Source organism: Rhamphochromis sp. 'chilingali' (genome assembly GCF_963969265.1).
Source record: "Rhamphochromis sp. 'chilingali' genome assembly, chromosome: 1".
NCBI classification, from domain to species: Eukaryota; Metazoa; Chordata; class Actinopteri; order Cichliformes; family Cichlidae; genus Rhamphochromis; species Rhamphochromis sp. 'chilingali'.
This window is the reverse complement of record NC_137929.1, coordinates 64,829,332-64,850,075: the sequence shown is the minus strand read 5'-3', so window position 1 is coordinate 64,850,075 and position 20,744 is coordinate 64,829,332. Positions and strand designations below refer to the sequence as shown.

Here is a 20,744-nt window from a genome sequence, read left to right as displayed (position 1 = left end):
CCTGTATGTGATCTTTAAAAGTTGTATTATTCATATTAGACGTCAGGGTTTAAAATACTGGGGTAAATGTACTGTGTGCAATCCTTTGAATCAAAATGCTGTCTTCAATTAAAATGTCCATTTCAACGATTTCTTTTGCTGCTTCCGTGGACCAGAGATCCACCATTCAGCACTGAGTGAAGGTACGCTTTCAGGGGTTAGGATTTTAAGGTTAGCTGTCTGTTAGACTTCACTGCATCCACTTTTAGTGCAATTTTCTAACCAATAATACGGCTCCTATGCAATCAATTGACAGTGTCCAAGAAATTTATTCTCCAAGTTTGTGAGTGAAATAGTTTTTCTTTTTTTTATTTGGATGCTACTCAACAGAATGTCTCTGTGTGATGCAATTAGAAAATAATTAATATAGTGGTGGCAAACGCACTAAAATCAAGGCTTCAAAGCTGTAGGTAACATCACCTTGGCTACACCTGTATTTAAATTTTTTATTTTGACTCCAGAGACAGGCCAGGTCATACTTTTCTGTAATACCAATTTGTAACATAGGATGGTGCAGTAACAGTGCACTGAGTGGGGGAAATACTGGTACTACAATAAGACAAGTACTGCCAGTTAGTGCCACCAGCACAAACTCGCAAAAGTAAATTAGTATTTATCTTTTTACTTTAAGAATATTCTTGAGTAAAAATCATAGTCGTTTTCTTGACAGTTTGATAGCCCCAAAAAAGGACTACTTAAACTATGTGACAGGTCTTTTTTTTTATTAAAATCTCAAAACTTTATTCAGTCAGTCATCAACAAATAATTTAATGCAGTTTTTACAAAGCCAGAGACTTTTGATAAACAGGCACGTATAGAAGAAAACCAGAGGCTGGGTGGAAACACTGCACCTCAGACTAAAAACCATCACAGCATTTTTTAAATAAAGACATAATCCTGCAAGAGGAGGTGGCGCTTCACACCCTAATGATGACTGCCCCATGGAAACCTAAGGAGGACATGTAAATTTTAAAAACAAGAATAAACAACAAAGAATAAAACAAATACATAAAAGGCCTTTAGAGTTTACAAAGTAAGAGTCTAAAAACTCCTCAAAGTGGAGCTCCACTTGCTTAAATCTTGTTTTTACAGACTTTTACCAAACATATAGACTTCTTGGCACATCATTCACACGGTTTTCTTTAAAGCATCTTTATACCCATCTTTCTTCTCTGTATCATATTAATTGATATTGAGGATTTGCACGTCTAAAATATTGATGCTCAAATCCAGCCGACTTGTCTTTGAGGTGGATTTACCCTCGAGCACATCACTAATACGGGTAACACCCTCTACTTGGCACAACAGGTGGCATTAATCTTTCAGAGTTTGGAGTGTAACAGCTGATTGTTGAAACACAACTTGGAGTGTTTTGCTTGCATAGATTTAGTTAACGTTTAAACGTAAGGCAGCACGGTGACAACTGATTTTAAGCATGAGACTCTTATTTTGAAATGTCCGACAGCGATGCCTTCAAGACCACAAATCTCCCGTTTTTATTTGCTTCACTAGTGTCAGGAATAAAAACAAGGTAAAAAACAGAAAACTCTGAAATGTCAACGATGATAAGTCAAATCTTATGTACACCTGAAATAAGGACACAGTGAAATAATAACATGATGCATTCAAGGTCATCACGTCTTTTCCTCCATTACGAATATGATGATGAGGTTGGCTAATCTTCTCATGCTCACACAGACACACCAGCAGCCTTTTATGCACACGCTCTGTACGTTTAGGGGTCGACAAAGGACACCATGATGTATCTGGTCCCTTTGGTGACGCGCAGGCCTTCGTGGTAGTGTGTCAGTCGACCTGGGTGCATGAAGGACCAGCCCTTCCTAGGAGACTCCACCTTACAGTCGTACCGCAGGAACCTGCAACCTCCACCCTGACACAAGTAAACATGTTGCATTACGAAAGGCAGGGCTTTAGGGAAATTATTCAGGATAGCATGTTCTTTGGCTTCTTTAGATCAGCAGGCTGCGTTACCTCGTAGTCAATGTCCTTCCTGTTCAGGGCGATGTTGATAGTGAAGGTGGAGGAGTCATGATGTGGCCGCAATAATGGTTGCTCATCTGGACGGTAACGCACCACAAAGTTCATAATGGCTTGAGCCTGCATGTAGACAGTACCAGATCATTTTTAAGAGGATTAACAAAAGACGGCACAAACACAACAATGTTCCCAACATCAGATAAAAATCTGACTCGGAAACTTTCTAAAGAAAAACATGATTAATGTATAGCTCCTTAGCATTGTGAATTTGTATTCTCTTAGAGTGCACTAGAGAGTGCAGTAGAGCACAGTGTACCCTGACTGTACCCTGGGGCAGATACTGAGTTTTTTTTTTTCTGTAATGCCTGCACTGTCAAAACCTTTGTAGTGGCTCAATATCTGGGATTAATTTCGAGGTAAGCATCGGTCTGAGATCATGAGATATTTCTGGGCTGAACTTTGGGTAAGGTCTTGAGAGAACCTCTGAGGACGGTAAGGAGTTATTCTGATGGACTGCACCTTGTGTTCAGGGTGTGCACCCTACCTTAGAGGAAGGCTCTGAATGATAAACGTATCTGGAACTTGAACACTATGGTTATTGTGTGGACTGTACCTCAACCCATGGGGTGACTCTAACCTTAATGTTGAGTCTGGACCCGACCCTCTGGTTAACGTCTGGTCTGTATCTTAGCGTAAGGGTCTTGACAGTACCTTGGTATCGAGTCTAAACCTAGGGTTTGGTCTGTATATTTAGGTGGGAGTTAGGGTATTGATGGTACTTTGGCAAAGACTCTACACTGAAAACCAAGATTTGGATCTAAACTACACTTTAGGCTAAAGTGTGGACTCAGAGGGTCTAAACTGTACTGTGGGATTAGGATCTCCTGAGCAATACCTTGGCACAAAGTCTTGAATTGAACCCTTAGGTTAGAGTGTAAACTATACTTTGGAGTAAGCTCTGGGCTCTCCCGTGAGGGAGGTTGTGGATTGAACTCCTTGGTGGGGTAGGGAGTCTGAACGTCAGACTGGGGTTAGGCTTTTACCGTACCCTGGGGTAGTAGCCAGGATAGAGTTTCTCAGTGACGGGGGAAATATAATCTTTGAGGAACTTGAGCCACTCCTTCTCAAAGCTGATCTGGTTCATGTGGATATCCACAGTTGGGACATTTTCATAACCGCCAGCCAGACGCTCATCCTAGAAACACAGAAAACACAAAACTGTTAAGTCTTAGTACTTACTTCTGCCCTTGTGTGACAGTTAGAATAAGTGTTTACCTTGTGCGTTCCACCAGACCACTCGCCACAGTCTTCCATGGTTTCTACCATATGGTCACACATTTTGTCTGAGAAAGCTGGAAACCAGTAAACATCTGGGCAGGGCTGAAATACAGAGAGATTGTTAAACCCACGATGATTCTGTAACAATCATTAATAATAATCTGAAAACACTCTACATGGGAGGTGGGGTTTTTTTGCCTCTGGTTCCTGATTCCCCTTCCTGACTTTATTACCTGCTCTACATAAGTCTTCTCATCTTCAAAGATCTTGGAGTAGTTTTCGTGGACATACTTCTCCTTCCAGTCCTGCAAATACAGACAGACAGTCCGAGTTGTTTTAGCTTTACCCACATCATCTAATTTGAGTGTTCATGTACATTTTCCTGACCACAGGGTTGTCGAAGATCTGCCACATGTCTGGGTGGAGCCTGGACGTGTTGTAATTGGACGAGGCCACCAAACGGCCAAATTCGTCACGGTTGGACACATACATGAAGACTCCCTGTGGACATATTAAGTTTTGTTTGTATAAAGTTCAATGAAACAACAGCATTGCTGCTTACAAAAGAGCTTTTTTGTAATTCACTCTGACTGTGCTTACAGTTAAAAGCAGAGAACGTTTGTGTTACCTGGTCTCGGATGCTCCTGCAGAACACCATGTCAGCGTCCATGCCCCCTTCATCCATATACAGGCTCACCTGGGACAGTTTAGTCCGCAGCACGCTGCCTTTGATCAGGTAGACCTGAGTGATGTACGGCACATTCCACAGACCTCTGCACAAACACAGGCAGAAGGTTGTTTTACAGACAGGATGTCGCGTCTCAGAGTTTGGTGCTGGTTCTTAAGTCTTATATGTCTTATGGATTCATCTGTAGTTGGACTTGCTGACTTTCTGGACTTTTTCTAATCTGCCAAATGCTTTTTTTTTTTTGCCATTTTTGCGTGTTTGAATCCCACATTTGGTTATCTATGCTATAGAATCTGGCACAGGAATTAAAGAAACTGAAACACCAGTTACCCCAAAATAATAGCCAAAGCAAAATCTCAACAACTGGAAACACAACCGTGGCACTTAAGAGCAAGAGATCAGCTGAAAGGAGAAGAAGAATCACTTTTTTTCTTTAATGGGAAACCCATCTAAGGTTGGGGTTGGTTTGGGTTTAACCAGATGTTAAACAGTCACCTCTTCACTGGATACTAGAAATCACTCGCTTTCACATGAGGGCTCATCCGTTCAATGAAAAAACTAAAAACATATGTAGAGTCTCTCATATTTTTTAGAATTAAAATCTGAACACACCAACTGCAACACATACATCATTATTATTATTTTCATTATGACATATCTATTCACTAAATAATGGAAAATTTAAGACAAAGCGATAGCACAATCTAAAATAAAATCACTGAATCAGTTTGACCCATTTTTTTATTACCTTAAAATTTAGAAATGGATAAACAGCTATAGGTGGGTTTTGTGCTTCTGTTTCATTCATTTAACCTTTATTTAAACTTGAAATGATCTCTTTTGTGACAGTGTACTGGGCCACAATAGGCAGCATTAACCAGTTTCTGTGTGTTACTTACACCCTCTTGCCCTGGACGATCTCAATGTAATCTTCAGATCTGGAGTAGTATCCTTCAGGGCTTAGAGCGCCCCAGAAGTTACTCCACAGCTTTCCGTGTTTGGACAGCATGGGTGCTATGACAGACCTGCAAGAACAGCAAAGGATTTCAGGGAACTGCATTAAAATAAAAACCAACAGAATCTAACATAAAGCCTGAATACTGAGGTGTTTACACATAGCGCCTAATATCTGGAAAGAAGTAACAGAAAGTAGTCTGAGAGTATTAAAATAGACGCAGGTTCCTTTAGTCTGAAGCCATTAGCCGTTTTTAAAATCAAACAGTGAGCTCAAAATAGTCACAATTATTTGGCTCCAGTAGAATAATCAGTGTTGCTGTTAACATTCAGGCATCCATTAAACTCCAGACAGCTTGAACTGAACCTTGGGTTTACACTAATGGTCATCGTCTCGTACACCCTCTATGCTATTAGGGTCTAGATGGTACCTTGGCGCAGAGTCTGGACTGAGCTTTGGGGGTTAATGTCTAAGCTGGAAGAGATCTGTATTAGAGCTTGGGATAGTATCTTGATTTGGGGTAGAGCCTGCAATGAACGTTGAGGCAAAATGTGGCCTGAGCTCTCGGTTCGTGTCAGAGCTGTTTAGGAAAGCTGAATTTGACCTTGGAGTGATAGTCTGGACACAAATACCATCATAGGCCAGGAGGAAAACAGCAAAAATGAACCAAACGTCACGAAAAAGAAAATCTGAAATGATCAATCCTGGATCAGTCACCATGAAGAAGTCCTGATCATAAGCTGAATCTCCACAGCGAAACCCTCGTTGGCCTGAAGCATTTAAATATTGGCTGTCAGTTTTTAAAAACTTAACAAATATGCGACATTTTTTTGTAGTCTTTTTAGTTTTTGAGAGTCTCATCCAGTGCAGGATATGCTCAGGGTTTTACTGACGGTGTAAACAGAGCTTCTACGTACTTGTTCTCCTCCATCAGGATCCTCAGGATGTCGGGGTTCGTCAAAGCCACATCGGAGTCGATGCTGAAGTAGTAGTCGCACTCTGGATCCTTCTTACACACCTCGCTGCAGTCAAACAAACACAAACAGCCAGGAAGGTTCATTACCTTCGTATTTAGAGAGTTTCCATAAAGGTGATGGTCAGACGTATTTTTTATCTTACTACAGACGGAATCTGACCTTTTTTTAATGTAATTGTTCTAAATACGCTCCTCTCATTAAACAGATTTAACTTCCTGGTTTCTAAATATGCTTCACAGAGCAATTTAAGTGTTTTGTTCTGCCTCATTTCCGTCTTTAAATGCCAGGAACTTTAAAGCAGGACAAGTCCTGGTTGCTAATGCTGGGTTTTAAGGAAAGAAAGAGATTCAAGGTTCAAGGTTGTATACAGCAGTGCTCAATTCCTGGTTGTTTTTCCATGTTTTTTATGTTTCTCCGTCTCGTCAATATGTCTACCTTTATTTTCCTGATCTTTGCGTGTCTTTTGTCCTTTTATTTCCTGTCTTTGTCTTCCTCCCGATTCCCTGATTGTTTCCACCTGTATATTTGTCCTCAGAATTTATTCTCTGCCTCTTGCAGGTGCTTATTTGGGGATTTAGGTTTTATCGTATCTTTTGGATTTTCCTAAATTTAAACTTTTGTTTCAGATGAATTAATTGCTCACTTTTATTTCATTTATATGTTGGCAAAGTTCTGCAACATGCAGTTGATGAACACTATGAGCTGTACATAAATCCAAATAAAACCACAGAAGGAAAACTACTGTTGATTTCTGCCTTATTGTAAAAAAAATAAAATAAAGGTTTTAAAGGTTGGTACTAAAAATGCAAATAGTTAAATATTTGTACATATTTGAGACCAATTTTGCTGACAGTGTTGATAACATCTTTGAAACCTACATTTCATTTGTGTCATATCTCCTGTTTCCAGGACTTCTTATATTTTACTGTTTTAAAGTTTTTATAATGTCCTTAGAGGTTGTGCACTCACACAGCCATGGTTCTGGCTTCGTCCTCCTTCAGGTTCTCCTCTGGTCCGACTACCCGGGCGTCTGGGAACAGAGACCTGTGACGCTCCCAGAACTTCTGGATGTGACGCTCGTGGTACACGACCTGCAGTACAGGGACACAACAGGTCAGAAAGCACATGACACAGGAAGGAAGTTCTGTATGCTGCAAAAATGAACTTTGGCTCTAAATTTAGTGAACAGGCAAAACATTTTTCACAGTTGAAGGCTACTCAAACTACTCTCTGCTTGAGCCACAGTCAGGAACCTTTTCCTTGTGTCAAAGTTGCCTAAAATCTCTCGGTGAGACAATTCTGACTCTTTAATTGTGAATCTTTTTCCTCCCTCTGATGTTCCAGTGAAGGCAGTGAAACTGGAACTCTGTGCGAGTGTGCATCGTACGTTGTTGTGGATGAAGAGGCGAATCCTCGTTTTTGGGTAGTTCAGAGTGGACAGGCGCTCCAGGAACTCCTCCATGAAGGGAGTTGCATGTTCGATGAAAACAGCGACGTAGACCAGAGGCATCTGTTCGTCCTGAACACACAAACACACGTAGAGTTCAAACACTGACAGGAAAACTTTTTCTCCTCATTATGTCCTCCACTGAGAGTGGTGCAGGCACCTCATTGAAGAAGAGCAGGTCGTCGTCGCAAATCCCGCAGCCGGTTTCATAGGTCCACACCGTGGGGACGTAGTTACCGAGGTAGTTCAGCTGCAGCTGCAGAGACAAGCAGATGTGCAGAATTATTAAATATATTTGTTGTGTTTGATAATCAGATTTTTAATGATAGGCAGGAACAGTTTCAAGTGTGAGAAGATCAAAGAGTCTTCATTAGTTTTAAACAGCAGCACAGTGGTTTACTCTAATGCTGGGCTTACACTGTGCCATGTTTGGCCCATTTTGAGCCAATATTTCAGTCGTGCGACCGTTTTGGTGATCGGCCCGAGTTTGGCCTTCATCGTGTGTCGTGCATCGTGTATATGTGGGGTAACAGGAAGCGATTAACACCTCCCGATCATCAATCGCTTGGTCGGGAGGATTTCAAACCTGTTTGAAATCCTCACAACAGTCGTGAGGATTTCAAACAGGCTGTCACCACAGCCGCTCACACTGCGCACTCACGAACACATAGATGTCGGTGAAAATGACGGAGTAGCACAGCTGTGCAGCGTGTGATCTGGACACAAGCGATGGAGGCACAACTTGTAGAACTTTGGAAAGCTCATCCGAGCCTTTTCGATGTGGCCTCACAAAATCATCACGACCACAACAACCGTGAAAATAGTTGGATCTACACTGCTGCTCAATCACAGCTGCCTGATCATGTTTTTCATTAGCAATTCAGCAAAGTTGATGGTGGTGGTGTGTCTGTGTGAGTGAAAGACAGAGAGGGAGAGTGAGCGACAGATTTTCTGTTATAACCTTCATGTTATGGACGCACAGTGTGAGCACTCAGGTCGCATCAGAGCATCGGGCCGTATAGTGTGAGACCCTGCACCGTGACCTACGAACTTCTAACCCCTGTGAGTCAATCGTGCAGTTTGAGCAGGAGCTGAATAACGTGACTGAAAGAAATCGCAGTGTGAGCCCAGCTTAACACGTCACACCTGACTCCTGATCACAAAATCTGTCTGTGCTCTGGTTTTACCATCACATTGTCGTGTTACCTTGGTGGGTCCGTTGCCATGGATAACAACAGGAAGCGTGTCGTAGGCGACATTCCTTGCTCTGACCTTTGCCCTCTCGAATTTCAAGACGACCTCATCTAGAGAGGAGATTTAGTGTAAGTGTTTCTGCTCAATAAGAAATGGCAGTTCCTCAAATGTCCACTTGAGGCTCCAGTGGGAAGTCAGTCCATAAGCTCGTGTTAAAATGTCCAACTTTACCGTAGAAACAAACATGATACACCTAACAAAAACCAGAATGAATGTTTCCTTACAAATCGTGGAGCTTCACAGGGCTCTATTATCAATCCTCTACTTTTTACTCAGGTTTAAACTGTATGCTTGTAAAGTGAGTCATTCCCCACAGACTGAAATAAACATGTTTACAGCCTGATACAAAAAGTTGTTTTGGTCTCTGTAGCTAATCTCCCCCCTCATTACAACAGGCTTAGAGTTGCATTAATAGGAGTGTAGCCTCTTTGACTAACAGCTGGATGGAGACAGACTGCTACATGTGAAACAGCTGGTTCGCGTGTAAACTGAGCTCTCACATATCTGTGTTTCTTACCAACAGCTCCGTTCAGGTTTTGGAAGATCCGGGATCGATGATCCAGGGTCATGTTAAACTTGGTCTGATGTGACAATAATAAACAGAGCAGCTTTGTCAAGATTTAGACTTTTACAGATAAATTCAGACATGACAAGCTGGGCGAATATCTGAGATTCAAAAACTCTTCTTCTCTGAAATCACTGCTGGCCTAGTTTTCTAAGAATATGTTCAAAACAATTCAGTTTTTTACCCAGCAGTACAGATTAACTTGTTTTGTCTGCAACGTCAAAGACCGTCGACCTGAGGTAACATTAAAGGAGCCAACCTCAGACTGTTACTTGTTACTAATGGTAACAAGAAATGCAAAGTGAACTGCAGCCATTATTCTGTCATTGAAGGGAACAGAGTGTGAGATGGTCTTGTTCTTTAACTTACATTACAATTGGTACAGAAAAAGTATTTAGATGAAAATGTTCCTGTTGTGACTGCGACTTGTTCTAGTGGCTCTAACAGTGGCTTTAAAACTGTGGGTTACTTTTGTTTTTTTAATGTTTGTGAAGTTGTTTTTACCCTGTGTGTCTTGTCCAGGTAGATCCTGGTGTAGAAAAGTTGGTCGTCATCGCTGTCTTTGTACTTCCACTGCTGGACAATTGCACTGATCTCTGGAGCATAGCCGATGAACCCTGAAGGGCAAGAAGTCGTGTGTTACTTACTGCTTTAAACTTTTTATAGTATTTTAAAGGAATAGCAGTGAGCTCCTTACCTCCTGAGTTCAGGTAGCGTTTCCCAGTACGCACCTCGGGGTATTTGGAGGCCAGGCGCTGGTCAGGCCAGCAGAAACCCTCAGCTGAGAAAATAACTTTGTGACCCATACGGGAAAACTTGGACAGCAGCTCCTCAGGACCCGATGCAAAGATCACATCGTAACTGCATGGAGAGAGAAAGAGAAAGAGGGGGGCCTGTTACTGTTTGCAACAGTTTGAATGTGTGGGATAAGCAGACAGAGAGCATGTTTATGACAGAAATAATCAGAGGACTGAACACTGAGCAGTGGCTAGAAAGAGTGAGAGCCACGTCAGCTTACATGTAAACAGGAAAGAAAAACATTTAAAGGACGATAAATGGAAGAAATTACAGTAAGAGTTCAGCGTGAGCTGCAGACCTCCACAGTCGAGTGTGGCTCATTCCCAACTTTATCTGTCTCTTTCCAGAAAGTCTGAAGTAATGACCGCCTACAGCAGCTCCAGTACAGAGTTTAAGGTGTTCATTAAAACCTAAAACAGGACACAGAGGGGTCTCCTGCTCCTGCTGTGGTCTCCCCTCTACCAGATGATCACCTCGTCTCTGTGATGTTCCACAACTGGGTTATACTGGAGGAAATGGGGGTTTTACAGTTGTGGTCAGAGGTTTAAATACAGTCTTCAAGGGCATGAATTCATGGCGATTTTGGACTTTCCATGATTTATTTAACTGTCCCAGGCTTTTTCAGGGTGGAAGAATTGCGCAGCAAACATCAGACATCACCAAAACAAACTCAATTGAGTTTGAATTTACTGTGTTTTGGATTTTCTCTAACCTTTTCTCTGTAAGGGTCAAATATATGCATTCACTCAGTTAAATTTTTTGTGGTGCTGAAGGTTCTATAGTGTATTTTAGCTGGGCAAGGCCAAAGCATACATACTTCCTGTTAGAGATCATGATTGATTACACTTGGCTTCTCTTGGCAGAATAAGAGGGAGACAGTATGTCTGTGAAGGTTCTCAGTCATCCAGGTCATCGTAGTCTAAGGAGCTTGGAAAGAAAAGCGTCTGGACTTCTTTAAGTTGCTTGAAGACGTTTCAATGGTGTAGAGTCCCAGATTTAAACCCAGTGGGAGCCAAAGAGGCCATTTATGTCCACTGTGAGCGACCATCTTTGAACAGAGGCAGGGGTTTACGACACCAACTCTCTGCCATCTATAATCCAGTTTTGAGATCCCTGCCCAGACGCCTTAACGCCCACTCACATCCTGGGCCATCTGACCTCAGGACATCACATGATAGGGTGGGCCAGGTTTCACAATGAGCTCACCTGAAACCTTTGCTGATTGGGACCTACACAAGTTTTCACGTGTCGGCTCATGTGATTAGGTGGAGGATCATCAGGGGGTCCTTTGTCCCTCTTTGGGGGGGAAACTCCCACTAGGTTTATATCTGGGACTCTCCACCATTTGACCTTAGAACTGAAGAAGCTTCTCGGATGAGAGGTGAAACGTCTTCAAGCAACTTAAAGAAGTCCAGACGCTTTTCTTTCGATTGGCTGACAGCACCCGTCAGACTGACCAATACCAAAATAGTATTTTAATTTATTTGTTATTTTTGGGTCCACAATTTGGACCCTAGCTACACAGACAGTTTGGGAACCACCAGCTGCTAGGAAAAAATGTATTCGTACGACCTAAACTGTTAGTGAGTGGCCACTGGAGGTTGCTGGACTACAAACCTGTGACTGCTTTGGTTGCAAGAGGATTGCCATGAAAGATGATGACCTGTCTGCAAACGCTCGCTAATTTACCACCATGTGACAGTCAAACTTGAAAAAGGTCGACCGAACCTTACCTTCAAGACCGTGGCAATCTATTAAAGACTAAAGCGATCCAAAAAAGGAAGCTTTAGTGCAGCACCGTGTGCTTCTTCCATCTTCATGGTTTATCATTTGCTAACTTGTCACGAAACATTTTTCCCCAAACAACCAGTGGTCACCCATCCTTCCATAGGCCTCCGTGACTGGGTTTGTATTTCTGGACTTGTCTGAACTTTAGCTTAGTTAACAGTAACAACACTGGAGCTCAGAACCAGTGAAATCCCTGCACAGGTCACAGGCGGTGCCTGAGCTCTGATTTCACTGTTTATCTGCTAATCGAACAATACGAAAATTCATATCCTTCATTTTTGCGAGAAAAGCTTTGTCCTCATGTGTGTCAAAGTAGGTCAGAAAGAAAAAGTAAAGACACAACAAAAGCAGCGAAAACTGAGACTGACAAGATAAAGAACAGGAAGAGTAGAGCTGTGAAAAGACAGAAATCAGGACTGAGCTGATGGGAACGATAAGTATATGACACACACACACACACACACACACACACACACACACACACACACACACACACACACACACACACACACACACACACACACACACACACACACACACACACACACACACACACACACACACACACACACACACGGTGTTTACCTGTCCACAAACATGATGACGAGCTCCGTCTTCTCCGAGTGTTTCTGCACCTCCTTCTTCAACCATCTCACCTTCTGACCTCCACCCACCGTCCGAGCGACGTCGCCTCCCTTCCACTCCTCGCCCAGACCCAGGACCTGTACACCACCATCATATCATTACACTCATTTGTATCCAATAAATCCTCTGACAGCTGATCTGCTCATGTGATCACTGAAAGTGTTTCTAAAGGATCTGCAGCACAAAAAAACAGAAACAGTTTTATTTTTCTCTGCTGGAGTTGTTCCTGCACCTTAAACAAAGACGTTTTACTGCAGTCAGAGCTGCACTGTGTGGCCCGACAGGTCCTCCCTGCATTCAGGAACTTTGTACAGGAACAATCGGCTCATTCACTCATTCATTCTGTTTCAGGTACCGACCACTTGGACAACAACACAGTCTTTAGTCTCTGCATATTACCAACAGTCAAGATGTGACTGAAGCACTTTAGCTTTAAGGCCGTTTCCACACATGCAGTTTGAACACACAGAAACAAATCCAAGCAAACTCATCAGAGTGGAGCAACAAAGGTAAACACCGGAAGGAGGTGATGAGATCTAGACTGAACACAAGGAACCGAACACCAAGAATTTACTTTAATTTCAATGATATTCTCAAATCTATGGCACCCAGAATGTAAAGCATGCACTGGAGTTTGCTAGGAACCGGCCTGAGACCACCTCCTTCAAAAGGTTTCAGTGTGGATGATGTGGTGTAATTACGGTGTTCAGAAATGAACCAGACAAAAGAGGAAACGAGTCTAGGGTTTGATTTAAACACCACAGGTATGAAAACACCTCCACTGACAAACTAACTCACTAAACCTCTAAATAAGGCTGGAAATGTGCAAACTTTGGAGCAGCTGACTCCAAGTATCATGGAGGGAAGCTGTGTGGAGCCTTGTACAGACCCACCGCTTCGATCCGACATTTAATCTCAGACCTGAGTCAAACTTCAGCAAGCGACGGCTGTGCAGCCGTGCATCAGACATCAGCAGCACCTCAGCCAGGGATGTAATGGATTACTCTTTAATGACACTAACCTCACCAGGTAACAGGTTACTCTTTAACACAAAGTTACCCAGCATGTAACTTGTGTGTGTGTGTTACCTTCACAGTGTAGTTGAACTCTTGGGCTGTCCTCATGAAGCGCAGGAAGCCGTCCGTCTCCTCTGTTGCCACGGTGATGACCAGCAAATTTTCTGCAAACACATCAGGTGATCAGCATGACGTTGTCAAATCAACAGAGAACTCTTGTTTTTTGTTTTTTTTACAACTCGTAAATATATAACGATCCATTTTGGCAAATATTGAAATATTTGGAGGATGTGCTGCTGTATGCTGGTAACACTCAGTCCTGTTTGCAGACACGAGCAGCTGCCAGAGTTTCCCTGCAGGCTTTTATTAGGAATTGGGAGCAGAATTCCTCTGAAATTCCGAGGAAAGTCAAAGAGGGGAGGAGTAGCATGGGGGAGGAGAAGAGGGTCTGTGACCAAAGCCCCTGCTGTGCTCCTGAGGGTCTGACGTGTTTTAACGTGCGAGAGCAATAACACTTTCACTGCAGCGCAGGGCCGAGAAAACAGCTCTCGGCTGTGCAACAAAGCTCCTTAAATATCCCGAGAAATCGCTCCCATCCACTCTCTGTGCAAACAGCTGGTTCAGATACCATCAAACCAAACATGGGAAAAGCTCCTCCTCCTCCTCCGCTCCTTTTTTGGCAGCGTTTGATTGAAAGTGTCTCGAAAGTTTACTGTGAAGTTTCCAGCCAGGTGTCACGGTTTTTCAACACGTCATTAAATAACGACGTCCCCTTCCCACCAGCAGCACTCATGAGTAGTTGTGTTTGAGTTCAGCTGAGCTGAGCGAGTGCATATGGAAGGAAATTCTCCTGTTTTTAACCATCGTTTTTATTCTTCAGAACTTCTAGATTTTTGAAAAGGGAGTTTTTCCTTCCCACTGTTGCCAAGTGCTCACTCAGTCTGACTGTTGAGGTTTTCACTGTATTATTGCAGGGTCTTTGCCCTAAAATGTAAAGTGGTTATGCCTTTGTGCTATATAAATAAATCTGAATTGAATTGAATAGATTCCTAGGGGTGTGTCAAAAGGCATTGTCAACAACCCATGAAAGTCTCTGCAGCTGCCTGCAGGGCAGACTCTGGGTCTCGAACTAAAAGGAAGGATTACGGAATACATCAGCTCTGAAACTATAAACACATCCTGACAAACGATCCATAAAGTGACCTCTGCCCAGGTCTTCCCTCCATGTTTATACTGAATCATTTCCATAACCAAATATGAGCAGAATTCATATTTCGCTCCTTCTTACAAAGATGTTTGTGTGTTTGCCGACTCTCATGGAAATATGTTCCTGACATGCATGATGAAAATGTAAAAAATGTAAAGACTTCCTTTTTCCGTTCCTTGATTTGAATCTGTGGGACCAGGCCGGAGGTGTGGAGCCTTGGAGAATGTTACAGATCCAAGCAGCAGATCTGAGTGGGCTCATTTCTTTCGTTTTCACATCAGTTTGCACAGCGCGCACATCATAAACACATTTTGAATTCTTTCTCAGCTTTGGTCAAATATTTTTTAAGACAAGTAGAACACTTAAACATCGAGTACTGGGGATTTTCTTCTTCTAATGAAGCCCAAAAATTTTTCCACCTGAGTGTTTTTAGGGTTACAGGCTCTCAAAGTACAAAGAAATATTGGCCCAAATGTGGCACTTTTTACTCGTTTCATAGCCCTCTTAGCTATATAAGTTCCACGTTGTCAGCACAGTTTAAACACAAGCAGTTCATACTATGAAGGTACTACAGCTGATTGTGAGGGGTCAGGAGGGAACGTTTCACAGGAACAGCCCATATGAAGGAAATACAGGAAGTTTATATCAGCATAAACGTTTAATGTTTGTCCAAATAATGTTAGCATAATGTCACTGTGTTAGTGTTAACAAGCAGAACCGTTCAGAGCCTCACACATGCAAGCATGCAGGCCTACAGACCGTTCAGAACTACCTGCCGGGTTCAGGTGTTTGAAGTTAAACCTATCTGGACATTTTTATTCTCTACTCAGGTTAAACATGATATATAAGTCACTTAGATAAATTAAAAATGTTATTGTTTGGCTTTTTTCAGTATTTTATTTGTTCCTGAGTAAATTGGTTTGGCTGAGATCAAAGTTATAGTTTTTACACAGCTGAATAAACATCAAGCAGACAGCTGATTATCAGAAGTGTGAGATGCTGAGAATATACTCCGGTGTCCTGTTATATTTTAGATAGCAAGGAGTTTATTAAACTTCACCCAAACAATCTGCAAATTTCATTAAAATTTAATAAACTATCATCTTGTCTTTATTTTTAGTTAGCACCTTAAACACTTAAAGCTGTAAGCTAATGATAGTTATATAAGAGCAGATGCTGCTGGTGCAATGAGCTGTACGTTTTACTTCCAATGGATGATGATCTGATTAGTCGACTAATAGAAAAAATAATCGGTGACTAGTCGACGATCAAAATAATCATTTGTGGCAGCCCTACTACCGACCATGTCTGAGCTGATCCCTGTTCTGCTTTTTAAGGACCGACCACACTAAAAACCACCTTCTTCCAACCTGCCAGGAGCATTTTCCAGCCTGATGGGAGCACCGTGTCAGAAGACATGACAACACAGAGCCTCGAAAAGATCCCCAAATTAACATCTTGGGCCCATGGACACATCTTAATCTGATCCACAATCTATGATCAGTGCTTAAAAAGCAGGTGGACAAACAGGAGCCCACAAACTGTGGTTAACTAAGAGCCACAGAGATCTGCAGGAGTTATGAAGAAGAACGGACTGTTCTCTCTGCTGAGGTCAGGAAAGCGATTCTGCTCCCTGAAGACCAACAGAGAGAGACTGAGGAGGAGCTTCTTCCCGCAGGCGATACGGTCTCTCAATCACACCACCACACAGTACTGACCCACACATATGGTTCTTACACACACTGGACATTCTGGACATTGTTTCACTTCATCACTTAAATCACTTTAAGCATATTTGCACTGCACAAGACATAATGTGGATTGCACAACACTGGACATTATACTCCTCATTTCCAGCTAATACTTGTACAGCTGTTGTTATTGTGTATATATTTATTTATATTTCTTCATACATTCTTATATAGTTCTATACTGTGTATTTTGTTGTACAGTTATTTTTTAACTTTAATTTATATATTTGATCTTATTCTTTCCCAGTTAAATTTACCCTTTTTAATTTTTCATATTTATTTGCCATCTTATTCATAGCCTTTTCCTTTTTTTGTTTTCTTTAGGTCACGAGCAGTTGTCTAAGCATTTCACTGCATATCGTACTGTGTGTGACTGTGTACGTGACAAATAAAATTTGAAGAGTCAACACTGTAAATGACTCCTATAAAAGTCTGTCACAGAAATGTAAAAAATAAATAAAAACTGATGAAACACAAACTCTGTTACGTTCAGCCAATAGAAACTCGCCATACTCAGTGTCACAAGTCAGATTCAGAGCTGCTGAGCACAACATGGAGGAAGTGCTCAGATATACAACAACCTCCCAGAGGAAGAAGGCGAGTTTAAGTAAGATGCTCTCACAGGTTCACAAACTCACTTTGTGACAGAGGTACAGCCTCTCGGGGTTAACTTCACTGTGTCTGTGATTGTCTGAGATGTTTTAGGGAAATACGTCTTCAGCTGAGCTGTGTTTAAAATGTGCCACAGAACCTGAGAAAAACTGAGACACTTCTTGTGAGCTCAGATATCTGAAGCCTTCAGATGAGCTAAAACACCAACCAGCTGATTATCTATTATTAACAATTTAACAGCTTCTTTATATACACAAAAAAGGTGTTTTACTAAAATATAACAATCCTGGCGTTCCTCTGAAGAATAAGCATCAGGACTGGGATAAAAGTGCAAGCAAAGAATTCACTTTTATGTATCAAAAGACCAAAACTATGAGGACAGTGCTCAGGACTTCTGTTTGACTCTGTGTCTCAACTATAAACAAGCAGCCATACTCAAGGATCCTGAAGGAGGAAGAACCTGTAAACTGATTATTGATTTGATCAATGAATTAATCTCGAGATAAAGCAAAAGAAGTCTTTAAACTGGATCCCATGAATGAGTGAAAATGGCCTCAGATTTCAGTCAAATATTTAAAAATCTATTTTTTTCAGTTATTTTTTCTGTTATTATCTGAGTTTCTGTGAACTTTTTAAAAAAAAAAAAAAAACAGGTTTACAACAAGAAGGACATCTCGTCGTCAGTCTCACTCTGCTCCCTTTAAAAACGCCTCACATAAGTAATATAAACATGAATACAAACCACAGCTGAGCAAACAAACCTCACAGGGACGCACCAAAGACAGGATGGAAAACACAGATCAGATTTAAACCGGCTATTCTTTTGAAAAACGTTTATTCTGTGTAAGACATCTCTGCTTCACAGACCTGCCAGTGAGAGGTTCATGATGGAAATCATTAATCCTGCTACATAAAACGTGCTGTGGGCTCCCACAGTGGCTTTTTAAACCTAATTTAATCCACTTACAATACATGTTTTACTTATTTAAATGCAGTTAACTAAAATTCTTTATTCTAATACGATTATAAAATATGCAATCAAAATGATCACACTATTTTAAAAGTCCCAGCTCTCATTTGAGGCTGTAAAACCTCGTTTGAGTGGGTTGATCAGTGATTTGTAATCTTTACTGCTGGATGTAAGCATCCCTGCGTGAATGTGTCTGTTTGTGGGGATGTCTAACTTTCTTTAATATTTGAATTTTATCCGATATGCGAAGCACTTTGTACCTTTGTGTTTCTGTGATTAAAACTGATACATGTTAACCACGCTGTGTGGTAGATTATACGTGGAAAAATGGAAATAAAGATCCAGGAAACAAAGTTGCGCATTAAGATTTTCCAGAGTTTAGGGAATCATTAATAACCTGTAGGGATTACAATAAGAGTATATGAGGTTATAAAGGGAGCGGGTCCACCGTGAGCCCCTCGGGTGAGTATTTGGGGTCATTATTGAGACTTTTTGTGATATTTACATTTTGCTCTGACATGAACACAACCCCCTGTTAAAGTTTGCTAACGGTCCTGTGGCGCTAACGGTTTTAATAATTAATAAACATCCTTCCTAAACTCACCCAGCAGCTGAATAACGGAATAAACTCTGAAAATAGTGAAAAGGTTTGTGACGTGATGAGCAGCCTTTCCGTAACCCACCCCGAGCTCCACAGCTCCAGCGGGTCACGGTGGTCCGCCCGGCCGATCAGGGGACCCCGCACAGCGGTCTTACCTGGAGAAAGCTTCCGCTGTTCGGCCCACACGGCGCCCTGGAAAAAGGCGAGAGACAGCAGGCGGAGAAGAAAACTGGAGGACATATTGGATGTTTGGACACGGCTCCGTTTAGACTGTAGGCCGTAGCTTTAGTCCACTCTTTCTCCTCTCTTCCCGGCCCTCTCTCTTCACGTTCACCGCTCAGTCGGCACTCGACTCTCGCGATACTCGTCACCTTTTCCGACTTTTAAAAGAAAGTCAACAGAAACCGCAAAAAGCTATCCAGCCAATGAGAACAGAAATGACGCGATACAGCTTTGACGGACAGAGCTGGTATCCAATCAGCACAGATAGTCGGAAATCCACCAGCCAATAAGAGGCAGACATATGGGAACTTTTTTTCTCTTCGTTTTTCGGTGGGCTAAACCACAGAAAGTTCGTGAAAAATGGAGTACGTGAATCTTTGCCACGTCTGAGGCTTTCAGGAGAGGGAGGGAGAGGGAGAGACATAGCGAGGACATGGAAAAACGGAGAGAGAGCGTGCGTCGGCAGAGGTTTTATATAGCTTTAAAGTCGCATGTCTGCAATAAAATCTATAATGATGTTTAATCATTATAATTACACCCAAAATGTATTCATAATTTAGTATTTATTTGCATAATTTATTTAAGAAACAATTAACATTTTCCTAATGAAATATTAACACTGCGAGTTCTTTTCCTGACATACATAGCATGCATGAATAAACTCTCAAAATCGTTTTTCTTTAGCTCTTTTGTAAAAAATCACTTTCTCCCAAATAATTGACTCAAAATATAAAAGTAAAGAACTGGGTGAAGAGACTGCAAACATAGCTGTTCTGTAAATACAGCAATCCAGCATTTATTCTACATTTACCATCTAGTAAGCTAAAAGCATACGTTATTAGAGGGTGGATGTATGGGATGCTCTAAACTCTAGATCACTGGTTTCTTTCTGTGTGTCTCAGGATTTAATAAAACTACAATCTACACCACAGTGTCACAACAAGGGGCCCAACATCTTATTCCTGGTCCCAGTTGATTAACACTGCAGTGTTAATCAACTGGGACCAAGAATAAGATGAGATAAGATAAGATAAGACTTTATTGACCCCACGGAGGCAAAATTTGTGCTGTGTTTCGTTGTTCTTGTAACATTGACAATTAAATCTATTCTATTCAATAGGGGGGTCATGTCAGTAAAACACAAGTATAGATGTATAAAAAGGAGGCAGAGGTTTTATAATACCTTTTAAAAACCATTTTCTTTCAAACTGACCTGGTTTTAATTTTCATTTGTTTTAAAGACAGTATTTAACTCTTTGTACTCTTAAACTCTTTAACTCTTTACTCAAGATATGAAAGTAAAGATCTGGAGAAAGAGACAGTAGCCACACTTTGTTAGCAATTACAACAATCAGACATTTAGTTATTGTATTTTTTCTTTTATTAAACAGATTTCAGTCATATCACAGTAATCCCTGGATTAACTAGTGGGAAGTGACCAATTATGCTGGAACACATAGCAGGATGTTTTAACAAAACATGACAAAGGCATGCTATGGAAGAGATCCAGAGATGATTAAATTCAGAATAGTGTATAAATGCACTAGTCACACACACCATGCTTCCACATCATGCTAATTATAGAGTTCCACAGGGTTCTGTGCTAAGACCAATTCTGCTTACATTATACATGCTTTCCTCCAGCCTATGTTATCTGCTTTAAGGTACACATTTGAGAAAGAGGGAGGACATACAGGCAGGGATCCAAGTGACCACACTTTATTTACAGTGAAAGTTTAAAGGTCCAATCTCTTCCAGGCTTAAATCCAGAAAATGTCAATTTCCCCCCAGAATCCACACCAGATTTTGCTCATCACTTTGTGTCTCATAATCTTTAGGGATGGGAATCTTGAAACAGTTGTTTCAAGACTGTGTTGAGCTTCTTAAGCTCATATGTTTCAAAACACTGCACGGAAGCATGGTTCAACACACC

General features: G+C 41.5%; 2 protein-coding genes across 2 annotated transcripts in view; one reads left to right on the top strand and one right to left on the bottom strand.

The window, feature by feature from the left end:
* Window positions 1-20,744, top strand: part of LOC308411065 (nuclear factor 7, brain-like) — a gene marked incomplete at its 5' end in the record, with an annotated part of 121,925 nt that overhangs the window by 23,751 nt on the left and 77,430 nt on the right. The window lies entirely within an intron of this gene.
* plod3 (procollagen-lysine, 2-oxoglutarate 5-dioxygenase 3) lies at window positions 740-18,957 on the bottom strand. Its single transcript, XM_080904773.1, has 19 exons — window positions 18,745-18,957; window positions 13,521-13,612; window positions 12,373-12,509; window positions 9,899-10,062; window positions 9,706-9,818; window positions 9,154-9,217; window positions 8,589-8,686; window positions 7,543-7,638; window positions 7,323-7,454; window positions 6,905-7,026; window positions 5,876-5,980; window positions 4,903-5,028; window positions 3,944-4,088; window positions 3,703-3,816; window positions 3,549-3,620; window positions 3,313-3,417; window positions 3,086-3,232; window positions 2,032-2,157; window positions 740-1,930 (listed from the first exon to the last, which is right to left on the bottom strand). Exons 1-19 carry the CDS (start codon window positions 18,827-18,829, stop codon window positions 1,775-1,777), a joined length of 2,199 nt encoding a protein of 732 aa, XP_080760899.1. The 5' UTR covers window positions 18,830-18,957; the 3' UTR covers window positions 740-1,774.